The 24542-nt window shown below is 45.0% G+C and overlaps 1 protein-coding gene across 2 annotated transcripts; it reads right to left on the reverse strand.

Annotated features, from left to right (window-relative positions):
* Nucleotides 1–244: 244 nt before the first annotated feature.
* Nucleotides 245–23475, reverse strand: LARP6 (La ribonucleoprotein 6, translational regulator). Of its 2 annotated transcripts, XM_054451457.2 has the most exons (3): nt 22200–23475; nt 5005–5215; nt 245–1803 (listed from the first exon to the last, which is right to left on the reverse strand). In XM_054451457.2, the coding sequence occupies exons 1-3, from the start codon at nt 22397–22399 to the stop codon at nt 739–741; spliced, it is 1476 nt and encodes a 491-aa protein (XP_054307432.1). In that variant the 5' UTR covers nt 22400–23475; the 3' UTR covers nt 245–738. The 2 variants fall into 2 exon arrangements, with proteins under 2 accessions (XP_054307432.1, XP_054307433.1); XM_054451458.2 differs by lacking the exons at nt 245–1803; nt 5005–5215 and adding an exon at nt 19753–20039.
* Nucleotides 23476–24542: the final 1067 nt, after the last annotated feature.

Below are 24542 nucleotides of genomic sequence, written 5' to 3' on the forward strand. Positions count from 1 at the left end.
AGAGCCCTGGGGTACAGTGAGGAACCCTAAATGCCCTGACTTGATCACTATGCATTATAAACATCTAACAAAGTTTCTCATGTAGCCCATAAATGTGTACAAATAAAAAAAATTTTAAATGTTCTCTTAAAGAAAAGAAAGATGCCTCTGCTAAGCTCCTCAGGACCTCATGACATAACACCCACAGCTCTGTCAGACAGGCACAGACGTTTGTCATGCATAATCTATAACCTCAAAGTCAGCATTCCCAGTTGGGTGTTTTATTATTTATTTACTTGACAGGTAACATCGATTTGGTCCTATAAGACACCATGCTATAGGCTTAACTACTTGCTGTTGCACAACAGAACTCTCCTGGACTCTCAGGAAGCCCTTGCATGGCCTATCGAGGACAGCTCAGTCACTGAAGGGAAAAATTCCATACCAAAGAAGAGAGATGCTGCCAGACTTTCCCCAGGGAACCTCCGTCCCACAGCTTCAGGGCCATCACATTCACACACATCAGCCATCATCAAAATAGTGGCCATGCTGGGAAGAACAGGAGTCCTGAACTAGAAGGTGGTCTTCAAACCATGGCGTACCGATTTATGTATATTACAGATAGATAAATTAAGAGGTCTACATGTATACAAAATCTCTCAAAGGGGAATGAATTCCATTCGGTCATGCCAGGTGTTTGTCAGAACCTTGAAAACGGAGGTGGTTTTCAGTGGAGCTGGTATTAAAAATAGAAGCTATTTATACACAGGCCCTGCTCCTCTCATGGCCATGAAATCCTCTGGTGTTGTCAGGGCCCCTGGGCAACCTCAGCACCCCTACGGGTAGCCCATCTGCAGTCTGCATCTTCCGGGAGAGCAGGGGACTCGTACCGGGGCTTTTCTCCTGGGTCCCCATCTCGGCTTGGCGGCGCCTCCGGACCCAGGGGCTGCCAGAGGGAGTGACGCTGCTGTCAGAGGAATAATCCATGCACTTGCGAAAGATCTCAGGGCTGGTGCTGCAGTTCAGTCTACCTTCCTCCGCCAGTGGGGACTTTCTGGAAACGCCTTTGCGTTGGGCCAAGGGGCTGCTCCAAGGACTTGTGCACGGGGAGGCATTTGGACTCAGAAAGAGATTCTGGTGGCCAGAAGGGCTGAGCTTGTTGGTGGCCGCGTGCCGTCGGCCCGCCATAGGGGATGTGGGGTTGCTCTCGGGGTCAGAGGAGCTGTTGGCGGAAGACTCATCACCCATGTACTGAAGCTCCTCGACTCTCTTGTTCAGGGACTTGTTCAGGTGGATGCTCGCGGTGGGCTCCTCGTCATGATTTTTGTCTTTGGCAGGTTTCTTTTTGGGTGGCTTCATACCAATCAGGACAGCTTTCATGTTCTCTTTGCCCTGAGACTCTGTGATCATGAACTCATGGGCTTTGATGGCTGCTTCCACCTCCTCGAACTCCACGATGGCGCACTCCTGGGTCCCCACTTGGCTGTAGCGGCTGCTGATCCTCCGGATGTCAGGGGGCAGCTCTCTCCCAGGTTTGAGGATCCGCACTGATGAGATGACTCCAAAAGTCCCGAAAAGCTTGAGCAGGTGTTCCATCACCTTCTCCTGCACCCTTCCATTCTTCTGGGGGGTGGCCAGAGCCCACAGCTTAGGAGACAGGTAGAGATCATAGACCAGGAGCATCTTGCTGGGGAGGTTCTCGTTGGGGAACAGTGGGACGGGGGTGGTCCTCCTCACCTTCCGGTGGTCCTCATTCAACTCAAGGACCACTGAATACTTCAAGGCATGTGCTGTGGTTCTCCAGTCCCGTGTAAGGTGTTTCACCTGCAGAACATAAAGCAAATCTGAAATAGTATCTAATGTCCTTGTCCATCCTTGTGTATGCTATAAGCTCCCTCCCTCACTTCCTTATCCCTGTAACACTAGAATCCCTGTATTCTAGTGTCTAGAATCATACATGGTATGTGTAAACACTCAAAAATCTAGTGAATGAATAAGTGAATGAAAACAAGTTCTACCATTTCAAACAAGGGCACCACAGCAGTGTTGTCCAACAGAACTCTCCATGAAAATGGAAATATTCCATTCTGTGCAAGTTTAGAGGTTAAATTTGCAGGCTCTGGAACAAGGCTGCTGTATACACAAATCAAAGGCCCACCTCTAGCTTGCAGTAAGACTTGGAAAGTTATTCAACCTCTTAGTGCCTCGACTTGCCCTGGAAAATGGAGATGTTTATAGTGCCATCTCAAAGAGCTGTCCTGAGGATTAAACGAATCAATATATACATGTACATATGTATGTACAGACACATACAAACTCATTTACATATAAAACAGAATAGTGTCTAGCTCACAGTGAGTACTAAATAATAATGTGCTATCATTACTTCCAATATTACATGCTATTATTTTGATAGGATTTGGAGATTTTAACATTCAAATGCTTCTCTAAAGCAGTATTTCTGCATTTCTGCATTTGATACAGAGAAGGTTCCAAAAGATCTTTCACATTTCACTGCAATATCTCCTGAGAATGACATGGACTATTTCAACTTGAAATTAAATCCAACTTGGGCCTCACTAAGAATGGTGAAATAATCCCTTCCTCCTCCTCTGTTGGTGGAAATTGTATCAATGTTGCAGTATATGGAAGCTATATTTATACTGTAAAACAGTAATTTTCTAGAGGCCCACTTCCGGTGAAGGGAATGCGAGGGGGAATGAGTCATCCCAAAGAAATAGTGAAGGTGGGTGAGGTGGGTAACCTGAGCCCGTAATGGCGAGATCCCCCTGAGTCCTCTGAGAACAGGCCAACATAGCTCCTCTGCAAAAGAACTGGGAACTCCAGGTGCCTCTGAGCATAAAACAGGAACTTCATGAAACTCAAGAAGGAAAAGCTCACTCACTGGGCAGGATGGGGAAACCTTGGCAGACCCATTACTATACACAGGCTCCTAGAGAGAGAGCACTGTCCACTGTAGCCTGTGGTCTCTGGGAGAAATGGCTCAGACTTAGGCTACTAGAAGAACACGGGGCCAAGGGCACAGAGGATCAGGCCCAGACAAAGGGTCGGATTTCAGGTGGACAGAGTCCATGAGGAATCCAGAAAGGGTGAAGCTGATGACTGCGGGTGCATGTGAGGCTGTGGGAAAGCCAGGCAGTGGCTCACTGTGGGGTGAAACATGGTGGAGCCTTCTCCAAAAACAGCTAGGGAGGGAGCACTTGGGAGATAAAAAGAGACAATTTCCTAAGCCTGAAGCTTGAGCTAGGAGCACCTGGGGAAAGCACAGCACTGCCTTACTCAGGAGGGCTACAGAAGTCTGCGGGGGACCACATCTCATTGCAAGAGAAGCAGGCTCTCGCAAGGACTGAATATCCCTCCTGAGCCAGAAGCAAGGTCCACTGGGAAATCTCGGTTACAGTCTGAGCATCCTAAGCCTGGGTCCATGACCATTCATAAGGAAGGTCCAGGTAGCACCTGAGAAAAGGGACCAGGGAGCTTTCGTCCTTGTGCAATTGCTAGAAGAACTCTAAGGTTTCAGAAGCGTTGTAATTTCCCTGTGTTTTTTACCTTTGTCATGTATGTTCCCCTTTTGTGATTAATAGGAAATCCTTCAGAATGAAAAGGATCTTTGCCCTGATTTTGGAGGTGTTAGGGAGTCTGTCTGTACTCTGCAGCCAGGTTTCAACAGAGAAGAACATTCCTAAATAGGTCCATAAGTGGCAGCTTAAAGAGGAAAGCAAAACAGGCTGACTCTCGGGGTCCCTAGGGAGGAATAAAGAGACGTGCTGGATGATTCCACTGGCTGCTTCATTTTGGGATTCCCCCACAAACACTTTTCATATGAAGGTTTGCTCACTGTTCTCTGGCCATTAAAATACCCCTTCCATTCCCCTGTACCTAGAAAACTCCTACTCATCCTCCAAAATCCTATTTCAATGTCACCTTCTCTGGGAAGACTTCTCAGTTCTCCAGGCAGGGTTAGTTGCTCTGATCAACTAGCTCCCAACAGTACTGTGTTCTCTCTTTTGTCCTACTGTATGTGGTCACACTGTAATCTTTCAGATCTCTCTCCTTTATTGGACTGCGAGCTTGTCAAGGACAAGGGGAAGTACGATCTTCATTCTGTACATCCTGCGCCTAGCACAGCACTCAGCAGAGACAATGAGTATATTTGATGAATGAATAAAGGAAAAAGAGCGACAGGGCCAGGAAGAGTACACCAGTGGGTGAGGCAGGGAAGAGGTCCAAGGAGAAAAGCTCTCCTCCAGTGCTCTCTGACAAAGTACACAGACAACTTGGCTGGGACCCACTTGTTACGCATCCCGTTATGCAACAGGCCGCGTGGTGCTTTTCCATTCTAGTAAATGCACTTCCCCTAAGGGAGACACAGAGTTCTTACTCCAACTAGTCTGTCAATTCTCTGAGAAGTAGACAGTACACAGCCCAAACACTGGATCTATATATGGCAGGGACAAGCAGTCTGCTGCCCAGATGGCAGCAATAATTACAAATCTCATCTCCCTATTGTATAGATGAGGATGATGGCGTCACACAGGCAGAGCATGTGTGTCTTACAGAAGGCTCATTTCTGAGAGTTCTGGGTGCTCATTCTCTCTCTTTGCTTATTCAACTTGACAAATGAAAAGCTTGGATTTCATATAATTTTAGGCCTGGCAGGTATCTCTCAAGGCCTTTGAGTCCGTCTGTCCTGGTATCACATCCTCCTGGCCACCCACTTGCTTGGCAGAAGTGCCTGAACTTTACTAAGAACAAGTAATATTGTTTCATAACTGCTGCCAGCTGAGATTTGTCCCAATGCCCAGGACCCTTTTAATAGTGTGGGAGTATATTCCTAACAATCCTAAATCCCTTCTCCTAGCCATTTTTCTCTTTTTCAGGCACAGACTTAATTTTAAAAATTGTTCGTCATCAGGTTTCAAGGGAGTTAAAAAAAAATGTTTAGAAGCACAACCCAAAACAAACTTGAAATCCTTAAAGCAGCTTCTGAGAACCAAGCCTCACCTTTTTGAAGGACGTGAGTAGCTTAACGCTCACATATCCCAGCTTGTTCCTCCTCACGTGTTTTAGCAAAAAGGCGTCCTTCTCCAGGTTTTCATCTGAAAAGTAGAATTCGATCTGATCCACCAGTTTCTTGATCAACTCCTCGTCCGGGGGCTTCCACTCCTGCTCCAGGTCCTCACGCTCGTTCTCGCCTCCACTTGCCGTGGTGCCACTGAGACCAGAAGGAGATACCGGGTGTTAGGGGTTGAACTGTGCCACCCAAAAATTCATATGTTGAAGTCCTGACCCCCAATACCTTGGAATATGATGTTATTGGGAAATGGGGGTCACTGCAGATGCAATTAATGAAGATGAGGTCTTACTGGAGTAGGGTGGACCCCCTAATCCAACACAACTGGGGTCCTTATCAAAAGGGGAAATTTGAACACAGACATGCACACAGAGAGAACATCATGTGAACGCGAAGGGAGAGACTGGGGTGATGTAGCAAAACCCAAGGAACGCCAAAGACTGCCACTAGAAGCGAGGAAAGATGCCTAGAACGGATCCATTTCTAGTACTTTCAGAGGACGCATGGCCCTATTGACACCTTGATTTCAGGCTTCAGGCCTCCAGAACCATAAAACAATATATTTCTGTTGTTCTAAACCATCCAGCTCATGGTATTTTGTTACGGCAGCCCTAGGAAATGACACTGGGTCACATGGCCACAGAAGGAGAGGTTTGCCCCCGAACAGCTAGGAAGTCAATCTTTCGTTTTTAACAAGTATGGAGGATCATAAAAATAATAACTGGCCAGGCATCGTGGCTCCCATCTGTAATACCAGCACTTTGGGAGGCTGAGGCAGGCGGCCTGAGCCCAGGAATTTGAGACCAGCCTGGACAACAGAGTGGGACCCCTGTCGCTATAAAAATTATAACAACAACAACAACAAAAATTAGCCAGGTGTGGTGGTGCACACCAATAGTCCCAGCTACTTGGGAGGCTGAGGTGGGAGGAGAGCTTGAGCCCGGGAGGTCTAGGTCACAGTGAGCCAAGATTGCACCACTGTACCCCAGACTGGGAGACAGAGTGAGACCCTGTCTCAAAATAATAATAATTATTATTATACTAACACCCTCTGCTGACATGTATGTGGCGCTCTGCAACTGGCAAAATGCTTTTCACATACACTCTCTTATTCTTCCTTCTCTACTCCACCCCCTCAAATCCTGGTTTCTAGAAGACAGTACAGCAGAGTTACTTGACCTTTCGGTAAGATCCTCCATATTTATTAAAGAATAAAAGCTTGATTCTTAGCAGGTTCAGGACAAGACCTGGAGTGCAGTGGTGCAATCTCCATGTGGATACATGATCACTGACTCTCAAGCCATCTGCCTTGGCCTCCCAAAGTGCTGGAATTACAGATGGGAGTGTAATTTCTTAGGGCTGCCAGCTCTAGGAGTCCTGGCTTTAGAGTTAAAATTGCCTGGGTCCAAATGCTTGGTTCAGACTGAGTATCCCTTATCCAAAATGCCTGGGACCAGAAGTGTTTCAGATTTCCAATTTTTCCAGATTTTGGAATATGTGCGTATATGTAATGAGATATCTCAAGGATGGGACCCAAGTCTAAACACAAATTCATTTATGTTTCATGTCCACCTTATACAGATAACCTGAGGTAAACTTATGCAATTTTTAAATAATTTTGTGCATGAAACAAAGTTTCTGAACCATCAGAAAGCAAAGGTGTCACTATCTCAGTTTTTAACCCATGTTAAATCTGTGGTGTCATGGTGGCGCTCAAAATGTTTCCGATTTTAGAGCATTTCAGATTTTGAATTTTTTGATTAAGGATGTTCAACCTGTACCACTGTTTGTTAGTTAAGTAAATTTAGGCAAGGAACTCCACTGCTTCTCACTTCAGTTCTATTACCTGTAAATTGGGAATCATGATAGTCCCTACCCTCATGGGAGTGTTGTGAAGATTCAATGAATTAATACATGAAAATATCCAGAAGAGTGCCTAGCGTACCCTTAAAGCTCAGTAGGCATAGATACATTCCTTCGCTCATTCATAAGAGGCAGATCTAGTATTTAAACTCAAATCCTCTGTCTCCAAAGCCAGCATACATAATATCTTATATGTTTTGCTTGGACCCTGCAATGGACTCTGGAAATAATCCCATCACTGGGGCCCTTCTTAATAAAGCCCACCATCACCAGCAGTGCCACCTGGGTAGACTTCCTCCTCTCCCTCTCCCTAAGATCATTAGGTGATGAAAACAAGCCAAAGCAATCCTGGACAGAGCTTCCTTAGGAGGGCTAATCTTTCATAAGGGGAGTATAACAATTTCAAACCAATAAACATTTAGAGAATACTGATTATCCACATCATAACTGATGCCATTATTAGAAGTTAGCAGAAAGTTGCAGGTAGGTAGTTATAGGAGTTGGTTTAGCAACGCAATGTCAGGACCAGTAATCTGAACAAGGCCTATTACTGTGATCACTTAAAGCTGGAAAAGACACATACATATATGTCCTTCAACAAAATTTTCACTGGCTCTCAGCCTCACAAAAACAAAAAAAAAGAAAAGAAGCAACTGTGGAATACTCAAAATGAGGGAAAAACACATATTCTGGCAAGAGAGAAAAAAAGCAAATAAATCTATTTAAAAATTTTTCAAATTCAGAAATTATAATTAGTATAAAATATAGGCATTGGTTGATTAAAAATAAAGAGTTTTAGCTATTTGCCTGAAGGCAGCCTGGGAATGGCTTTTAAAATACCTTATTGATGTCTCAAGGTAAATGTAGAGTGAAGAGGCCTGGCGCAGTGGCTCACACCTGTAACCCAGCACTTTGGGAGGCTGAGGTGGGCAGATGACTTGAGGTCAGAAGATCGAGACCAGCCTGGCCAACATGGTGAAACCCCATCTCTACTAAAAATACAAAAAAGCAGCCAGGTGTGGTGGCGCATGCCTGTAATCCCAGCTACTCGGGAGGCTGAGGCAGGAGAATCCTTTGAACTTGGGAGGTGGAGGTTACAGTGACCGGAGATCGCACCACTGCACTCCAGTCTGGGTGACAGAGCGAGACTGTCTCCAAAAAAAAAAAAAAAAAAAATGTATAATGAAGACAATGACAGGGGGATTCAATTTTAAAGTTTTTTTTTTAAGTCTTGTTAAAATGGGATGATAAAAGTCAGACATTAAGCTGACTCACCCAACATCCAATAACAAACACTTTCTCAATTGCCTTTTTTTTTTTTGAGACAGTCTCGCTCTGTCGCCCAGCCTGGAGTGCAGTGGTGCGATCTCAGCTCACTGCAAGCTCCGCCTCCCAGGTTCACGCCATTCTGCTGCCTCAGCCTCCCAAGTAGATGGGACTACAGGCGCCCGCCACCACTCCCGGCTTCAATTGCCTTCTTTACTCTAGAGGCTATAAAAACTAAATGTTATGGCCGGTAACACTTAAGTGAAAATCTCTTGGCCCTGTCCCTTCCCCTTTTATCTGCTTTGAATGTGGATGTGATGGTTGCATCTGTAGCAGCCATTTTACTACCACAAGGAAAAGGCCAAGAGAATCAGCTTGGCCTGATTTGTTGACTTTATTGGCCCTGACATTATTGAGTTGTTGGACCAGCTCTTATAACTATCTACCTGCAGATTTTTTATTATTACATGAGAAAGATCAAATCGTATTTGTTTAATTCACTTGTCGGGTTTTCTATTACTTAAACAGCCAAATACAATAGTAACCTCAGCAGCACTACATGGAGAAAAGAAGTCCTCAAAACACGCCAAGGGAAAACATCAGTGGGACAACCAATAGGATGAAAAAGGAGATGCAAGATGGACAGAACAAATTTCATTTTATTAGGGAAAGTTTATCCCCTAAATAGTAGTTAAAACAGATGGGTTGAGGCTGGGCGCAGTGGCTCACACCTGTAATCCCAGCACTTTGGGAGGCTGAGGCAGGCGGATCACCTGAGGTTAGGAGTTTCAGACCAGCTTGGCCAACATGCTGAAACCCCATCTCTACCAAAAATATAAAAATTAGCTGGGTGTGGTGGTGGTCGCCTGTAATCCCAGCTACTCAGGAGGCTGAGGCAAGAGGATCGCTTGAACCCGGCGAGCGGAGGTTGCAGTGAGACGGGATCGCGCCACTGTACTCCAGCCTGGGTGACAAGAGCGAAACTCCATCTCAAACAAAAACAAACAAACAAACAAAAAACAGATGGGTTGGATATAACAGACAAAATAACTACAAATGCAAAGGGAATTCCTGGCCCAGCTAACAAAGATGTCAATAAATCGCAGGGGATGGGGCCGGGTGTGTGCTAATGGCCAGTGAAGAGTTTTGAGCAGACTCAGGAGTATTGGCAAAATGGTCTAACTTACTACAAATAGCTAGTATCTCAGAAGTGACTGCACTACCAAAGGGACCCACAGACAAGTTAGTCCTACTCCCAAACTAGCGCAATAAATGCTATTACAAAAGGTAAACTCATAAACAAATAAAGCATAATGGAAGGAAGGCAGTATACCTTCTCAATCTCTCTAATGCTTATTCCAGAGCTTCCCAGTCTTCCCAAGGTCTGCCATGTCTGCTTTACTGCCTGCAGATGATTCTGTCTCAGACTGGATGGAGAGGATAGAGCTCATCCAATCAAGCTTCTCTAGACCTCCGTTGGGCAACCCCTTCTCCCTTTTCCTAACCTTCGCTCCAGCTTGTTCTGTGTCTCTAGACATCCATCAAAGAACTTGTAGCCATATCCAGGTGTCTATTCTCCATCTTGGTCCTTGATATAGTTTGAATGCATGTCTTAGCCAGATCTTATGTTGAATTGTAATCCCCAGTGTTGGAGGTGGGTCCTGGTGGGAGGTGATTGAATCATGGGGTGGTTTCTCATGAATGGTTTAGCACCATCCCCTTGGTGCTGCCCCCTTGATAGTGAGTTCTCATAAGACCTGGTCATTTAAAAGTATGTGGTACTACCCCCACCCCCACCATCACCAACTCTCTCTCTTGCTCCTGCTTTCATGATGTGATGTGCCTGTTCTCCCTTCACCTTCTACCACGATTGTAAGCTCCCTGAGGCCTCCCCAGAAGCGGATGCTAGTGCCATGCTTCCTATACAGCCTGCAGAGCCAAGAGCCAATCAAGCCTCTTTTCTTATAAATTATCCAGTCTCAGATATTTCTTTACAGCAACACAAGAATGGCCTCACACAGTCTTCTTGCCCCTGATGCAGGATCTGACACTATTGACCACCTTCTTCTTGATACTCTCCCCCCTGGGCTTATGTGACTTTTTCTTTTCTGATTCTTCTCCCCATTTTATTGCCCTTTATGTCTCCTCTTTCTCTCTCCATTTCTTTTCTTTTCTCTTTTTGAGGCTGGATCTTGCTCTGTCGCCTCAAGTTGGAATGCAGTGGCATGAACACAGCTCACTGCAGCCTCAGCCTCCCAAGCTCAAGCAATCCTCCCATCTCAGCCTCCCAAGTAGCTGGGGCTATAGGAATGTGCCATCATGCCTGGCTAATTTTTCTATTTGTTTTGTAGAGATGGGGTTTTGCCTTGTTGCTCAGACTGGTCTTGAAACCCTGGGCTCAAGTGATCCACCCACCTCAGCCTCCCAAAGTGTTGGGATTACAGGTATGAGCCACCACGCCTGGCCTCTCTTCTCATTTCTAAGTGTAGGTGTTACCCAAGAATCTATCCCTGACAATTTATCCCCTAGCAACCTCTACACTTCAGCTCCTGTAAGCTCATCAAATTCAAATCTACCCCCCAGCCTGTCCGCTGCCCCACACCTTCCTCTCCTTCCTGAGCTGCAGTCCTCAATTCCTAACTGCGTGCCAGACATTTCCACTAGGACAATCTGATGTAGCATCAGATTAAATATGTCCACAATCTAACTTCTCACCTTCTGCAGAACCTGACCTCAGGCAGGACTGAAGCCTAGGCCTATCAACAGGCATTCTATCTGGGAAGTTGACCTTCCTTTCACACAGTCTCACAGTAGACTATCCATAATGTATCGGGGGTGACTCTGCATCAATTATTTGCACCCACTGAGCAAACAGGCAGATAGCCAGAGATTCCAGAACAGGTGGGTGATACTGTGGAGGTGACATAAACCCCTATACGGGTGCAGAGGTGAGCTTCTTGCACTTAGAGGACTCCACCCTCTGCATGAGTGCTGTCAGCAGCAACTGTGCATCTCCAAAGGGGGATCTTGGGGGAGTTGGAAAGCCTATGTTATATCCAGGAGCAGGCTGCGTTGTTTCCTGTTTGTGAAATAGCCTTCAAAAGGGAAAAGATACCATATCTTTTATGAATATTAAGTTTATATCCTTTAAACCTGAATTTGTCAACTTATTGCCGATTACAATCATCCTGTGACAATCATATATCTTCCCTTCCAACCCACCCTGCCAACTACTTTCCCTATTTACTCTTCTATGTACTTAAGCTCAAGATCTAGGATGTGTCCTTTCACTCTCTCTTTTGCCCCCATATTTAGTCAATTATAAAGTGCTTATTTCATTTTGCAGGGTCTCCCATCTGTTCTCTCTTTGCCATTCCAACCATCCTCATTATTTTTCCCTTGGACACTATTAATAGCTCATTAAAACATGATTCCAAAAAATTAAAGTAATAGATAAACATAGCAAAAACTAAAATAAAATAGTAGGGAACTTATAAAGAAACCAACAATTCCCCATTCCACCTTTCCTCCCTAGAGGTAACTTCTCTTCAGCCATTTATTTCTTAGGAGAGTTATCTCATAGCTCTATAAAATATGCTTATAGCTCTATTTCTCACTTGCCAACTGTAGTCATTCTCTATTCATGTCTTACTATATAAAATGAGTATTTGGGGTCACTTATGACTTATGTCCCTAAATAACTCCTTCTTCAAATTTTCTTTTAGTTTTGGTTCTTCTATTAGCCTTCTATTTGTGGTTTTGGTGTCTTTTTTTTTTTTTGAGACGGAGTCTCACTCTGTCGCCCAGGCTGGAGTGCAGTGGCATGATCTTGGCTCACTGCAACCTCTGCCTCCTGGGTTTAAATGATGCTTCTGTCTCAGCCTCCTGAGTAGCTGGAATTACAGGCGCATGCTGCCACGCCCGGCTAATTTTTTGTATTTTAGTAGAGATGGGGTTTCACCGTGTTGCCCAGGCTGGCCTCAAACTCCTGAGCTCAGGCAATCTGCCCACCTTGGCCTCCCAAAGTGCTAGGATTACAGGCGTGAGCAACCGCGCCCAACGTTTTTTTTGTTTTTGTTTTTGTTTTTGTTTTAAGACAGTCTCACTCTGTCGCCCAGGCTGGAGTGCAGTGGTGCGATCTCGGCTCACTGCGACCTCTGCCTCCCAGGTTCAAGCGATGCTCCCACCTCAACCTCTGAAGTAGCTGGGACTACAGGCACGCACCACCACACCCAGCTAATTTTTGTATTTTTAGTAGAGACAGAGTTTCACCATGTTGGCCAGGCTGGTCTCAAACTCCTGACCTCATGTGATCTGCCTTCCTCAGCCTCCCAATGTGCTGGGATTACAGGCATGAGCCACCATGCCCGGCCCTATTTGTGTTTTAAAATAATATACTTTAAGTGGTTTCTTATTCCATAAACATTAAAAAGTATTTTTCAATTCCTTGCTACATGTGATATATTAATACACACTACTGTCCTACCCTCTCTTCCATCTCACCTATATCCAATCTTCCATATTGCATGAGATGTACTTTTATTTCATTTTGCCATGGTTCATAATATTTCATTCCATTCGGTAACTAATATTCTATATTTTATCTATAGATACATACTGAAAATTGAAAGTCAATCAGTTGTATTTTATTATTATGACTATGTAAACACTGTTCCCTACAGGGCTAAGTCACTTGCTAAGATTACATTTCTTGTCTTAAAGTCCTATTAGTTGACTGACCACCTGGATTGGTCCTCTATGTTTATTTTTTCTTTCACATGATCTGTCTTTGTCTTTGTTTGTAATTTACACACTAAGAGATTTCTTTGACATTATATTCTAACCTTTCCTATGGAATTTTTAAATTTTAGTAGTTATTTATTTAGTTTCTAAGAACTCTTTTTGATCCTAGAGCGTTCCCTTCTAAGAGCTTCCTACTCTTGTTTTGTGGATGCAGTATCTTAAGTTCACTCTCAGGGTGCTAGTTGGAGTATACATTTTTGAGTCTTTTGTTTCAACATCATCACCTCTGTATCCTTTGGGGTCAGTTCTTCCATTTAACTTTCATGCCACTGATTTTTTTCATGCGACTAATAAATAATTCATTTTTTCTTTATTAAAGAGTTTAATAAACTTATTTTAGAATAGTTTTAGATTTACAGAAAAGTTGTGAAAATTGTACAGAGAGTTCCCATATATACACCCAGGCTTGCTATGTTATAAATATCTTGCATTAGTATGGTACATGTGTTACAACCAATGAACTGATTACAAATAGTTTCTTAGTTCATTATATATTATTAGCTAAAGTCTATATTTTATTCAGATTTCCTTAGTTTTTGCCTATTGTCCCTTTTTCTGTTCCAGGATCCCATCCAGGACACCACAATACATTAATACATTAAGCTGTCATGTCTCCTGAGGCGCCTCTTGGCTGTGACAGTTTTCCTTGTTTTTGATGACCTTGACAGTGTTGAGAAGTACTGGTTAGGTATTTTGTGGAACGTCCCTCAATTGGGATTTTTCTGATGTTCTCTGTCATGATTAGATTGGGATTATGGGTTTTTGGCAAGAGGACCACAGAGGTAAATTTCCATTCTCAGCACATCCTATCAGGGTACATGCTATCAACATGAATGATCACTGTGGATGTTAACCTTGATCACCTATCTGAGGTAGTGTTTGTCAGGTTTCTCCCCTGTAAAACTACTCCCTTTATCCCCACTCCCATACTGTGCTCTTTGGAAGAAAGCCACTGTACACAGCCCATACTTAGGGTGTGGGGAGTTATACTCCACAGCTATTCACTGTGAAGACAAAAGGTACATCCTGCTTTTTCTTGGTGGGTTGTATGGGTTCCCTCTGCAGGGGCACACTCCCACTGGTTTTCTTCCTAGATGGCTGTATGTACACAGGTGGGGCATGCCAAGTGGCAGGCTTCACGTGAGGGTAAGCAGGTAGGGAATCACTGAGCTGGGGGCTCTACTCAAATGGCGAAGGCTTTACTCTGCGGCTGCCAGCTCTGCTTTCGCATCCCTAGATCTCCGTAGTGAGCTCATTCAATTCCTTAAGAAAATAATCTTGTCTCTTTTTTTTCCCCCTTAAAAATAAAATACCTGCTACTTTCCACTGGCAGACAGAGAGGCTAGGAAATTGTTCTAAAGGAAGAATTTAAATTACCTTTCAGATATTTGTAGCCCTTTTTACTCCTGCATCTTTGGTATATTTCCCAACCACAGTCTTTCTAGGGTTCTGTCTTCCCACCTCCTGCCACCTCCCATGTTATATTTTAGGCTACAGCCTCCTCCACTCTGTGCCATATTACATGTTTTGAAGAACAGCTAGAGTATATCACTGCTTTACTTGATGTCACTGATTTACTTTAATAATAATAATAAAAGGTTTTCTATTTCCTGTTAAATAAAAATCAAACTCTTCAACTCCCAACCAGGCACAGTGGCTCACACCTGTAATCCCAGCACTTTGGGAGGCCAAGGCAGGAGGGTCATTTGAGGCCAGGAATTCGAGACTAGCTTGGGCAATGTAGCAAGACCCTGTCTCTACAAAAAATTTAAAAATTAGCCAGGTATGGTCATGCATACCTGTAATCTAGGCTATTTGGGAGGCTGAGGTGGGAGGATTGCTTGAGCCCAGGATGTCGAGACTACAGTGAGCCATGACCGTGCCACTGCACTCCAACCTGAGTGACAGAGTGAGACCCTGTCTCAAAAAATAAATAAATACATACATACATACATAATAAAAAAACCCAACGAAGTCTTCAGCTCCATATTCAGATTCATTTAGAATCTGGCTGTAACCAGCATCAAAACTTATTTCCATCGGTTTCCTTTCAGATCCTTTGCTCCAAACAAACAGAAAGACATAGTTATCTGTAAGTGTCACAAGCTTTCTGGACTCTGTGCCTTTGAGCTTGCTGTTCCTGTCTCTGAATGCCTTGCTCCTCTCTCTCAGGCTAAATTCTAGTCACACATTAAGGTCCATCTTAAATGCAATTCTCCTAGGAAAAAAAAATCATTTCTACTTCTCTCAACACTTATCTATATTTGTATTATAGCTACTTGTGTGCATATTTTATTAGCAGCCTGAACACTGAGTTGAGAGTAGAACTCAAGCTGGTTTCTTTCATTATAGTATTACCCCAGAGCCTTGCACGTAATGGAAATTTAAAAAGTATCACCAATGTAAAGCAAATAGTTTTGAGGGCAAATCATACCTATCAGGATCCTTTGAGGGAGGAAGTATGGTTTCTGACGAATATGTTCTTAGTGGCCTTTCAAGGAGGCTTGGAAAAGTTTTACACTTAAAGTTTTGCTTTGTTTTGTTTTTTAATAAAACATTGTAAACTGGGAGTGATGAGGTCTTTTGTTATAGCTATAAAACTGTGAGAAATGGGTAGAAATAAAGGGGTACATTTTAAAACAAGTAATTGGGTTCCATGAATCAGTGTTGAATTTTTTTTTTTTTTAGATGTTGTCTCACTCTGTCACCCAGGCTGGAGTGCAGTGGCACGATCTTGGCTCATTGCAACCTCCACCTCCTGGGTTCAAGCGATTCTTCTGCCTCAGCCTCCTGAGTAGCTGGGACTACAGGTGCGCGCCACCATGCCTGGCTAATTTTTGTATTTTTTAGTAGAGACAGTGTTTCATCATATTGGCCAGGCTAGTCTCAAACTCCTAACTTCGTGATCTGCCCACCTTGGCCTCCCACAGTGCTGGGATTACAGGTGTATCATATTTGTAAATGATTTAGAGAAACAAAATGATTTTTAGCATAAAACATCCAAGGCTACTTTTTTCATAAAATATCGAATCTGGTTACTCTGATTGCGCAGTTAATCAAATGATACCCTACAGGAGGAAAGTATCCAAACTAAGATGGTAGAATAATGAGATCCTCACTACAACTTTCAATCCAGGAATGATTTCTTGGACTCATGATCTATCATTGCAGATGGTGGAATATGGTATTTTGACCACCAAGACCAAGAAAATGGTGGACACCAATAAGGAAGGTACCAAACACAAAAGAGAAACATCATTTATGAAAAACACTAGGGTCCAGGTCCTGTCTGTGTGAGATTTCTTTTGACTCACCTCTAGAACAAGATAATGAATGTGAAATGGTTCAAAAAGGGCAAATTGATAATGCAATACAAAAACACCAGGGCAGATTCAAAAGATAAAGATTCTTCACTGAGACAGATTGAAAACATACACAGGTATGTTCTCAACTTTGTTAAAGGCATCACCCTTTTACAAACCATATTTTGGATGGTGCTAGCAGGGGGCACATCTTATGCTTGCATGGCCCATGGGTTCTCATATATTTATTACAGAGACATGAACTTCCTCTCTGACCCTGTCTTCTGCCATGCTGTTCTGGCATAAGCCCTTGAGCCTGGGAAAGGGATATACAACTAGTGGATGTCTCTGCAGGTCTAGATAATGATTCGTAGTATGGAGTAGAGACTACATATATAAGGCACTTAGTTCTACATCTGACAAAAAAATTTACATTAATAAAAAAGTGGAGGCCAGGCATGGTGGCTCATGCCTGTAATCCCAGCACTTTGGGAGGCCAAGGCAGCCAGATTACTTGAGGTCAGGAGTTCGAGACTAGCCTGGCCAACATGGTGAAACCTTGTCCCTACTAAAAATACAAAAATTAGCCAGGCATGGTGGCGGGTGCCTGTAATCCCAGCTACTCGGGAGGCTGAGGCATAAGAATCACTTGAACCTGGGAGGCGGAGGTTGCAGTGAGCCAAGATGGCGCCACTGCACTCCACCCTGGGTGACGGAGCAGGACTCTGTCTCAAAAAAAAAAAAAGTAAAGACTTTCATTATCACCATCCAAAGCAGGGAAAAGACAGCCTGTACAATGTCCTGAAAACATTATGGAAAAAAAGAGAAACCTAGAAGATTGTGTTGTTAAATGAAAAGCAGGTTGCTCAATGGTTTTTATTGTTCATATTAATATTTAATATTATAACTTTGAATCATTTTTACACATTGTAAGACAAAGAAAATAAGTAATTATGTTAATGTTATTAGGAACCAAGATTTTCAGTATAATAAATAAAAGAAGTAAACAGCAAAAATCCTGTAATGTAAATTTGAATTGGAATTATTGATATAAGTGTTTTTTAAAAAACATATTTCTTGGCCGGGCATGGTGGCTGACGCCTGTAATCCCAGCACTTTGGGAGGCCAAGGCAGGTGGATCACGAGGTCAGGAGTTTGAGATCAGCCTGGCCAACATGGTGAAATCCCGTCTCTACTAAAAATACAAAAATTAGCCAGGCATGGTGGCAGGCGCCTGTAATCCCAGCTACTCAGGAGGCTGAAGCAGGAGAATCGCTTGAACCTGGGAGGTGGAGGTTGCAGTGAGTCAAGATCAGGTCATTGCACTCCAGCCTGGGCGACAAGAGCAAGACTCTGTCTCAAAATAAATAAATAAATAAATAAAATATATATATATATATATTTCTTAGTTCTGTCCACTGAAAGGCTCTGAAAGCAACAATACCCTGGCAGAAGTTAGCTTTCCTAATTCCAGGTCTTGGTTTCTAAGTACTTTCTTACTGGTATTTGAAAAAACCAGAGATTCCTGTGGAAATGGCTGAATTCCATGACTGGAGTAGGAAAAGTACAAATTATGCCTGGAATATCTAGTACCAGAAAGCAAAGAAGTGCTTAAAGACTAATGGGCATGTTACAAAAAGACACAAGGAGGCCAGCTTCAAGGGGGTCTGCTGGCTGCAATATAGACGTTTTGAGCACCAAAAATGACTGTGACAAATTATTAAAAAGCGAATAAATACAAATCCATGAATCAGAGAGACAGGGAGAGTATAAGCTTGAGGAAGAGCCCACATTTAAATTATTTAGTTTGACTATTATATCAAATTATCTCTTTGAAAACTGTAATTAAAGGGAAATAATTAAGCATTTTTTTGCCTCTTTAGGAGAAACTTTTGTTCAATCCAGATGATGAGACAAAGCTTTTTTTTTTTTTTAAAGTAGAGCAATGCTGGCTAATAAGCGTACAAAAAATGTGAAAATTAGAAAATCCTCAATTTCCAGTCCCCAGTGAAATAACCAACTTAGGTAAGGATCATCAACAGATGCTAAAATAATTAGGTGAAAGGTCATTGGGGAAAGAATATTGCAAGAGGAATGGATAACTTGGAAGAAATGCATACATTCCTAGAAACATGCAACCTACCAAGACTGAATTATGAAGAGACAGAAAATCTGAACAGACCAATAACAAGTAAGGAGATTGAATCAGGAATCAAAAATCTCCTATGAAAGAAAAGCTCAAGGCCTGATGGCTTCATTGCTGAATTCTACCAAACATTTAAAGAACAACTAATACCAATACTTCTCAAACTCTTCTAAAACTTTGAAGAGGAGGCAATGCTTCCAAACTCATTTCACAAGGCCAGCATAACCGTGATACTAAAGCCAAACAAGGAAAAGAAAACTACGGGCCAATATCCCTGATGAACATAGATGCAAAAATCCTCAGCAAAATATTAGCAAACTGAATTCGACAGCATCTTAAAAGGATCATTCACCATGATCAAGTGAGATTTATCCCTGGGATGCATGCATGGATCTACATATGCAAATCAATAAATGTGATACATCAACTTAACAGAACCCAGGATGAGAAGCCCACAAATAACTTGTTAACTGCAAAGGGAAAGACAACCTGTACGATGGAGAAATCTCCTTAATCGAATGGTCAAATGTAGCATCACTAAAGGTGGGATGGCTCCTGAAGTGGTGGAACATCAAGTTCCAGGCACAGAGTATGAGGCATTCTTGACAAAATGTTTAAACAGAATCAAATCAAAACCTTAGCCCTAACTTCCAGTTTATAAGAAGCACATGGTACGAAGGAGCAAGTAAAATAAGACCATGAGAACATTACTAGACTAATCCAAAATGTTAGACATTCAACAAGATGTCTGACCTCTTCTGTCCAAAATAGCAAAGCATTAGGGAAAAAAATGGTAGAAATTTCTAGATTAATACAGTCTAGAGCTCTAAGAAGCAAATGCCTCAACCCAGACCATATTCTGGTTTGAGGGGAAAAAAGAAACAGCTGTAAAAGACAATTGTGGCACAATTTGGGGAATCCTGAATGTGGAACTTGGCTATTAGCTTATCTTCAGGATTATATTAGGGAATGAGAGTTAATTTTCTCAGTTGCAATAATAGTGTTAGGGCTTTATAGGGAATGTCATTAGGAGTTACAAAATGAAGTATTTAAGGTATAATCTTGTGTAAAACATACCTCAAATGGTTCGGGGAAAACACATACATTGTATATCCATTCACCAAATATGGCAAAATGTTAAGTGTTAAATCTAGATGATGGGTATATGAATGCTCATAGTACTATTTTTTCACATTTTCTTTATGTTTGAAAATTTTTATGTTAAAAAGGTGAGAATAAAAGGAAAGGCATCTTTTTAATGAATGAGATGTGGGGAGATGATCAATGAACACTTTAGAGGCTGTAAAGACTTTTCTTTATTGTTCGTTTATTCTGTTCCCTTATATAAGCTAGGTATTAGGCTAGGTATGGAAATACGAAAAGGAATAAGATAAGGCAGCTGCCTTCAAGGATCTCACTGTCTAGGGGAGGGGAAACACAAATATCTCAACACCATGGAGTGAGTGTGATGATAGAGATACACATTCAGTCAACAAACGTGTCCTGTGTGCTGGGTGCTGTACTAGGTGCTGAAGATACAATGAACGAAGTAAGCATGGTCCTTGAATTCACCGAGCTCCTATTCCTGTGAGGGAGACACAATGATAGAATCACAATTGTGGAAGGTGCTAGGCATAAAATGTAGAGAGTACTACAGCAACAGAGAAGAAAGGAAACACAGCCAGCTCTGGGGTGGGGATTGGGGGTGGTGGAGAAGAGGCGGCGAAGTTTTAAAGGCTGACTAGAAATCAGTCAATCAGAGGACCTAGAGATGGGGGTGCAGAGGCATGTAGACACAAAATAGCCCCCTATGCTCAGGCAACTAGACGGAATCATGGGAGCATGAACTGTTGACAGGCAGGGAAGGAAGCAATGGGCTGAGGAGATGATGTGAGTGGGTGTCACATCTTAATGAGCAGATTGAGGAATCTGGGCTTTCTCCTGTAGGCTCCAGGAGCTGAGAACATTCACATCGGGTGATGGCTGCTGCCATGCGAGCCTGGGCCCAAACAGGGGATAGTGTGGATCCTGTTCTTGGCTACATCTCCTCGTGCTCTGGGTGCCTGCCCACTGGGCTCTGTCAGCTCCCCGAAGAACCCCAGGGGTTTTCTGGGGTCAACTCTATGCCAGTGGGCAGCAGGAAGGGCTTCAGACTGAACACTTGCTGAGACTCAAGCCACGGGAGCTGGGCAGTTCTGGAGGAAGAGAGAGAGGGGTTCAGGCAAGAGGCCTACCCATACTGAGGCTTGGTTTCTCCTAGACCTCCATAAGGGATCTTTCCAGGCCTTAAACATAAGTAGAGCTTTAATCCTGGCTAATCATACAATCTCACAAATTTAGCCCTCAGGATAGGGATGGCTATTTGCCACTGCCACAGGAAAATAAAGTTATAAGGACAAACCACTTGGGGCTATTTTACATACTCTGGTATTATCTGACTAGGGGACTGCCTTCTCAAGACTGTGAGCTGTCAGTGACTAAGGGTTCATCATTTTTATGCTCTCAGTGCTTAGCACAGAGCTAAACGAACAGGCCTTGCATTATAAAGCACTGATCTATCTACTTTGTCATACACTATGGTCCAGCTTTCCTGCCCTACCCTGGTGGGCTGACTTTTCTCCCCTAACAACTGTCTCTACTGGTCTGCCCCGAATCTCTGGGTCCAGAAGTCTGACCCTTTAACCTGGGGAAGGGTGAGCCAGTAATAGAGAATGGCTCTGGGCCCAGTATTCTTCCACCCTTGAGTTGAGTATTCTCCCAATGAAGTAGATATACGCTTGCCAGGACAATCCTGCAGAACCTTAACAACTAAACGCCTGGGACAGGGTCCTAGAAGAAAGAGAGCTCCTAATAAGTGCCTGTTGGCATCCACCAGAATGTGTAAGTTCTGTCATTTCCCCACTCTCATGTCTATGTCTATGTTTTATCTCCTTTCAACAGCAGGAACGAAACACCAGTCCTTAAGGGCCTGGGCGTCAGTGGACAGGAGCCAAGGTGCCTGAGGACAAAGCTCGGGACCCGGGACAAGGTTAAACAAGTGCCATAGCAGCTCCAAACTACCCAAAACCCAGGAACCCATCCCCACCCCCACAAGGCCTCAAGATGATGCAAACATAAAGGTCTGGTGGGAAAGGCTGTGTGAAAATGGGAATCCCCCAGGGCAGCGGATGTAAAGCAGCAAGTCCTGTATCCGTCTCAAATTACCTTGAAATCCCACCTCCTGGAATCCCCCATCAGCAAGTGTCCGCTGTACCTGGCCTGCTACCACCTAAAGGCTGAGCGCAGCCAGCAGGACTGGGAAAGGCAGGGCGATGATGGCAGTGAAGGGTAAGTGGGACCACTCGCAAGGGGAGGGGAAGGCGGGCAGGGGTGGACTTTGCGGGGATGGGGAGGTGGTGTCTTGAGGGAGCCCACAGAGAAGAGGCCTCCTCCAGAGGAGGGGGTGGTGTGGATGGCCCGTGAAAGTCCTCCTCCTGGATCCCTGAACATCCCCACGTCCAGGCCCCTCAGATCCCGGCTGCCGGCCCTGGGAGCCTCGGTGGGGCGACGAAGCTGCGGGCTGGGGCACCGGCTGCCTCCACGGGCCGGTTCTGACTCAGGGGCTCGGCCCGGAGCTGCTTCCCCGGCGGCGGGGCTGACTCAACCCCTCTGCCCGAGGAGCTGTCGCGCGCAGTCAGCGCCCCGAACTCGCGCGCGGCCCGGCGCCCCCTCGGGGCCCACCTCCCGGGCCAGCCGCCGCGCCTACCTGTGCCCGCGGCTCGGCTCCTCCTCGCTGGCGCTGCCCCAGCCGGGGCTGAGGTACCTGGCCGTGTCCCCGGCGCCCCGCGTCTCCGCCCCCTCCTCCTCGTCCTCCAACTCGTCCACGTCCTCGGCCTCCTGGATGGCGACGCGGATCTGCACCGCCGTCTCGGGCCCGGGCCGAGCCTCCCCGCCGGACTGGGCCATGGCTCGCGGGACTGCGGCGCCGCCGGGGTCCTCACGCCGCGAGGCCCAGCCAGCCGGTCGGCAGCGACTGCGACGAGGGGGCGGGGGCGGTGCGAGCGCGCCTGCCGCTCGGCCCAGGGGAGGGACAGGGGTCGCGGCGCCCCGCCCCGCGCCGCCGCCGCCGCCACCACCCCGACCGCTAGTGGAGCGCCCGCGCGGGCGGGGCCTGGGAGGTGGAGGGCGGCTTTCCGGAGCTCCTCCCGCGGAGGCCCGTCCCGGAAGGATCCCCGAGACCCCCGATCACTCCCTCCGTCTTTTCGCCGCTGTGGGGCCCCAGCCCGAGAGGAGGTGTCAGGACTCCCTCCTCCTGCGCCTTCTTTCACGGCGCCGCAGGGATGGGCCCAGCACAGCTGACTTCTGTTTGTGCTTGACTCCGGGAGTGGCAGCCACAGACCACAGCTCCAGGGGCTTCCAGGCCTCCTGCGTGTCTCCCCTACTGGCCTGCCAAGATGAGAAAATCTCCATCGTTAGTCTCTGACATAATAACCACCATAGACCGCGTCTTAGGAGGTCAGGGGCTTGGCTCCTGCCTTGCCCTGTATCAGTTTTTCTCCAAGTGTGGTTCCCAGACCAGGAGCATCAGCTGCACCGGGGAACTTGTTAGAAATTGAATTCTCAGGGCTCATCCAGACCTCCTGAATCAGAATCTATGATTCAGAACTTTGTGTTTTAACAAGGCCTCTAGGTGATGCTGAAGTTCACAAAAGTTCGAAAGCCGATGGCCTATAGAGTATGCCCTGCACACAGTATGCACTCAGATGTTTGTTGAATGAATAAAGGGAGCTATTGAAATGTCAGGATGTTCTAAAACACTGCCACCTTTTCAGGTGTAACTTCAAATTGAGTTCCATCTCACCTCTCCAAATGTGACCCAGAAACTAGGGACAGGAGCATAGAAATGAAGAAGACCGGCCGGGCGCAGTGGCTCATGCCTGTCGGCCGGGTGCAGTGGCTCATGCTTGTAATCTCAGCACTTTGGGAGGCCCAGGCGGGTGGATCACGAAGTCAAGAGATCGAGACCATCCTGGCCAACATGGTGAAACCCCGTCTTTACTAAAAAAATACAAAAATTAGCTGGACGTGGTGGTGCGTGCTTGTAATCCCAGCTACTCGGGAGGCTGAGGCAGGAGAATCACTTGAATCTGGGAGGCAGAGGTTGCAGTGAGCCGAGATTGTGCCACTGCACTCCAGCCTGGGCAACAGAGCGAGACTCCGCCTCAAAAAAAAAAAAAGAAAGAAGGAAAGAAGAAAAAGAAATGAATAAGACCTGAATCTGCTTTCATGTAGCACTTTATTTAGAGCCTTAAACATAATTTATCATATTAATTTGCCACACTGGGACCCCAAAACAACAGAACCCTGGACCAATACATTTGTTTTGATATAGGAAAGCAAGTTAGGATAGGCTCAGGAAATGAAGTCTCCTGGAGGGCAGTGTCCTTGTAAAAAAAAAAACACCATGTATAGGGTCCTGGGTGTCTGGGCAGGGCTGGGAGAGACCCAGGGGCCCAGCGAGGACAGCCCCTCTTCTTAAGGACACTAGAATCTGTGTCCCTTTCTTTGTCGGATCTCTGTTTTGATATAAGAGGTCCTAAAATAAGTAAGTAAAGGAAGAGAGAGAGACCTTTGGTGCTATTGCTGTTTCTGCACCAGAACAGCTCACAGCCCTGTATCTGAGCTACTGGGAAAGGAAGAGGCAAGAGGTTGACAGTGTCTTTTTCCAGCCAGCTGTGCCTCCCTCCAGGGCTACAGAGGCTATAGATCCTCTGCAAACACCTGTGATGAGGCTCAGACGGAAAGAGCTGCAGCAGCCACCATGCCTTCCAGTTTGATAATTTCGGTTCCTGAATTTCACAAAGTGATACCCATTATCTATCTCATTTAAGCCATCTCGTGTGGCAAAGACATCAGGGGTTGTTATCCCTACCCACAATGATGGCTCACATTCGTCTCAGGTTTTATAGTTTATGAACAATTCATACATGTCTTTTCAGGGTTTCCAAATGCCTGATCATAAGAGTCCCCTGGGGACTTTTCTTAAAATATAGATTCTGAAAATATAGTTTGAAAACTGACAGTTGGTGGGTGAATCTGGGCTGTAGAA

The sequence above is a fragment of the Pongo pygmaeus genome, chromosome 16 (genome assembly GCF_028885625.2).
Source record: "Pongo pygmaeus isolate AG05252 chromosome 16, NHGRI_mPonPyg2-v2.0_pri, whole genome shotgun sequence".
NCBI classification, from domain to species: Eukaryota; Metazoa; Chordata; class Mammalia; order Primates; family Hominidae; genus Pongo; species Pongo pygmaeus.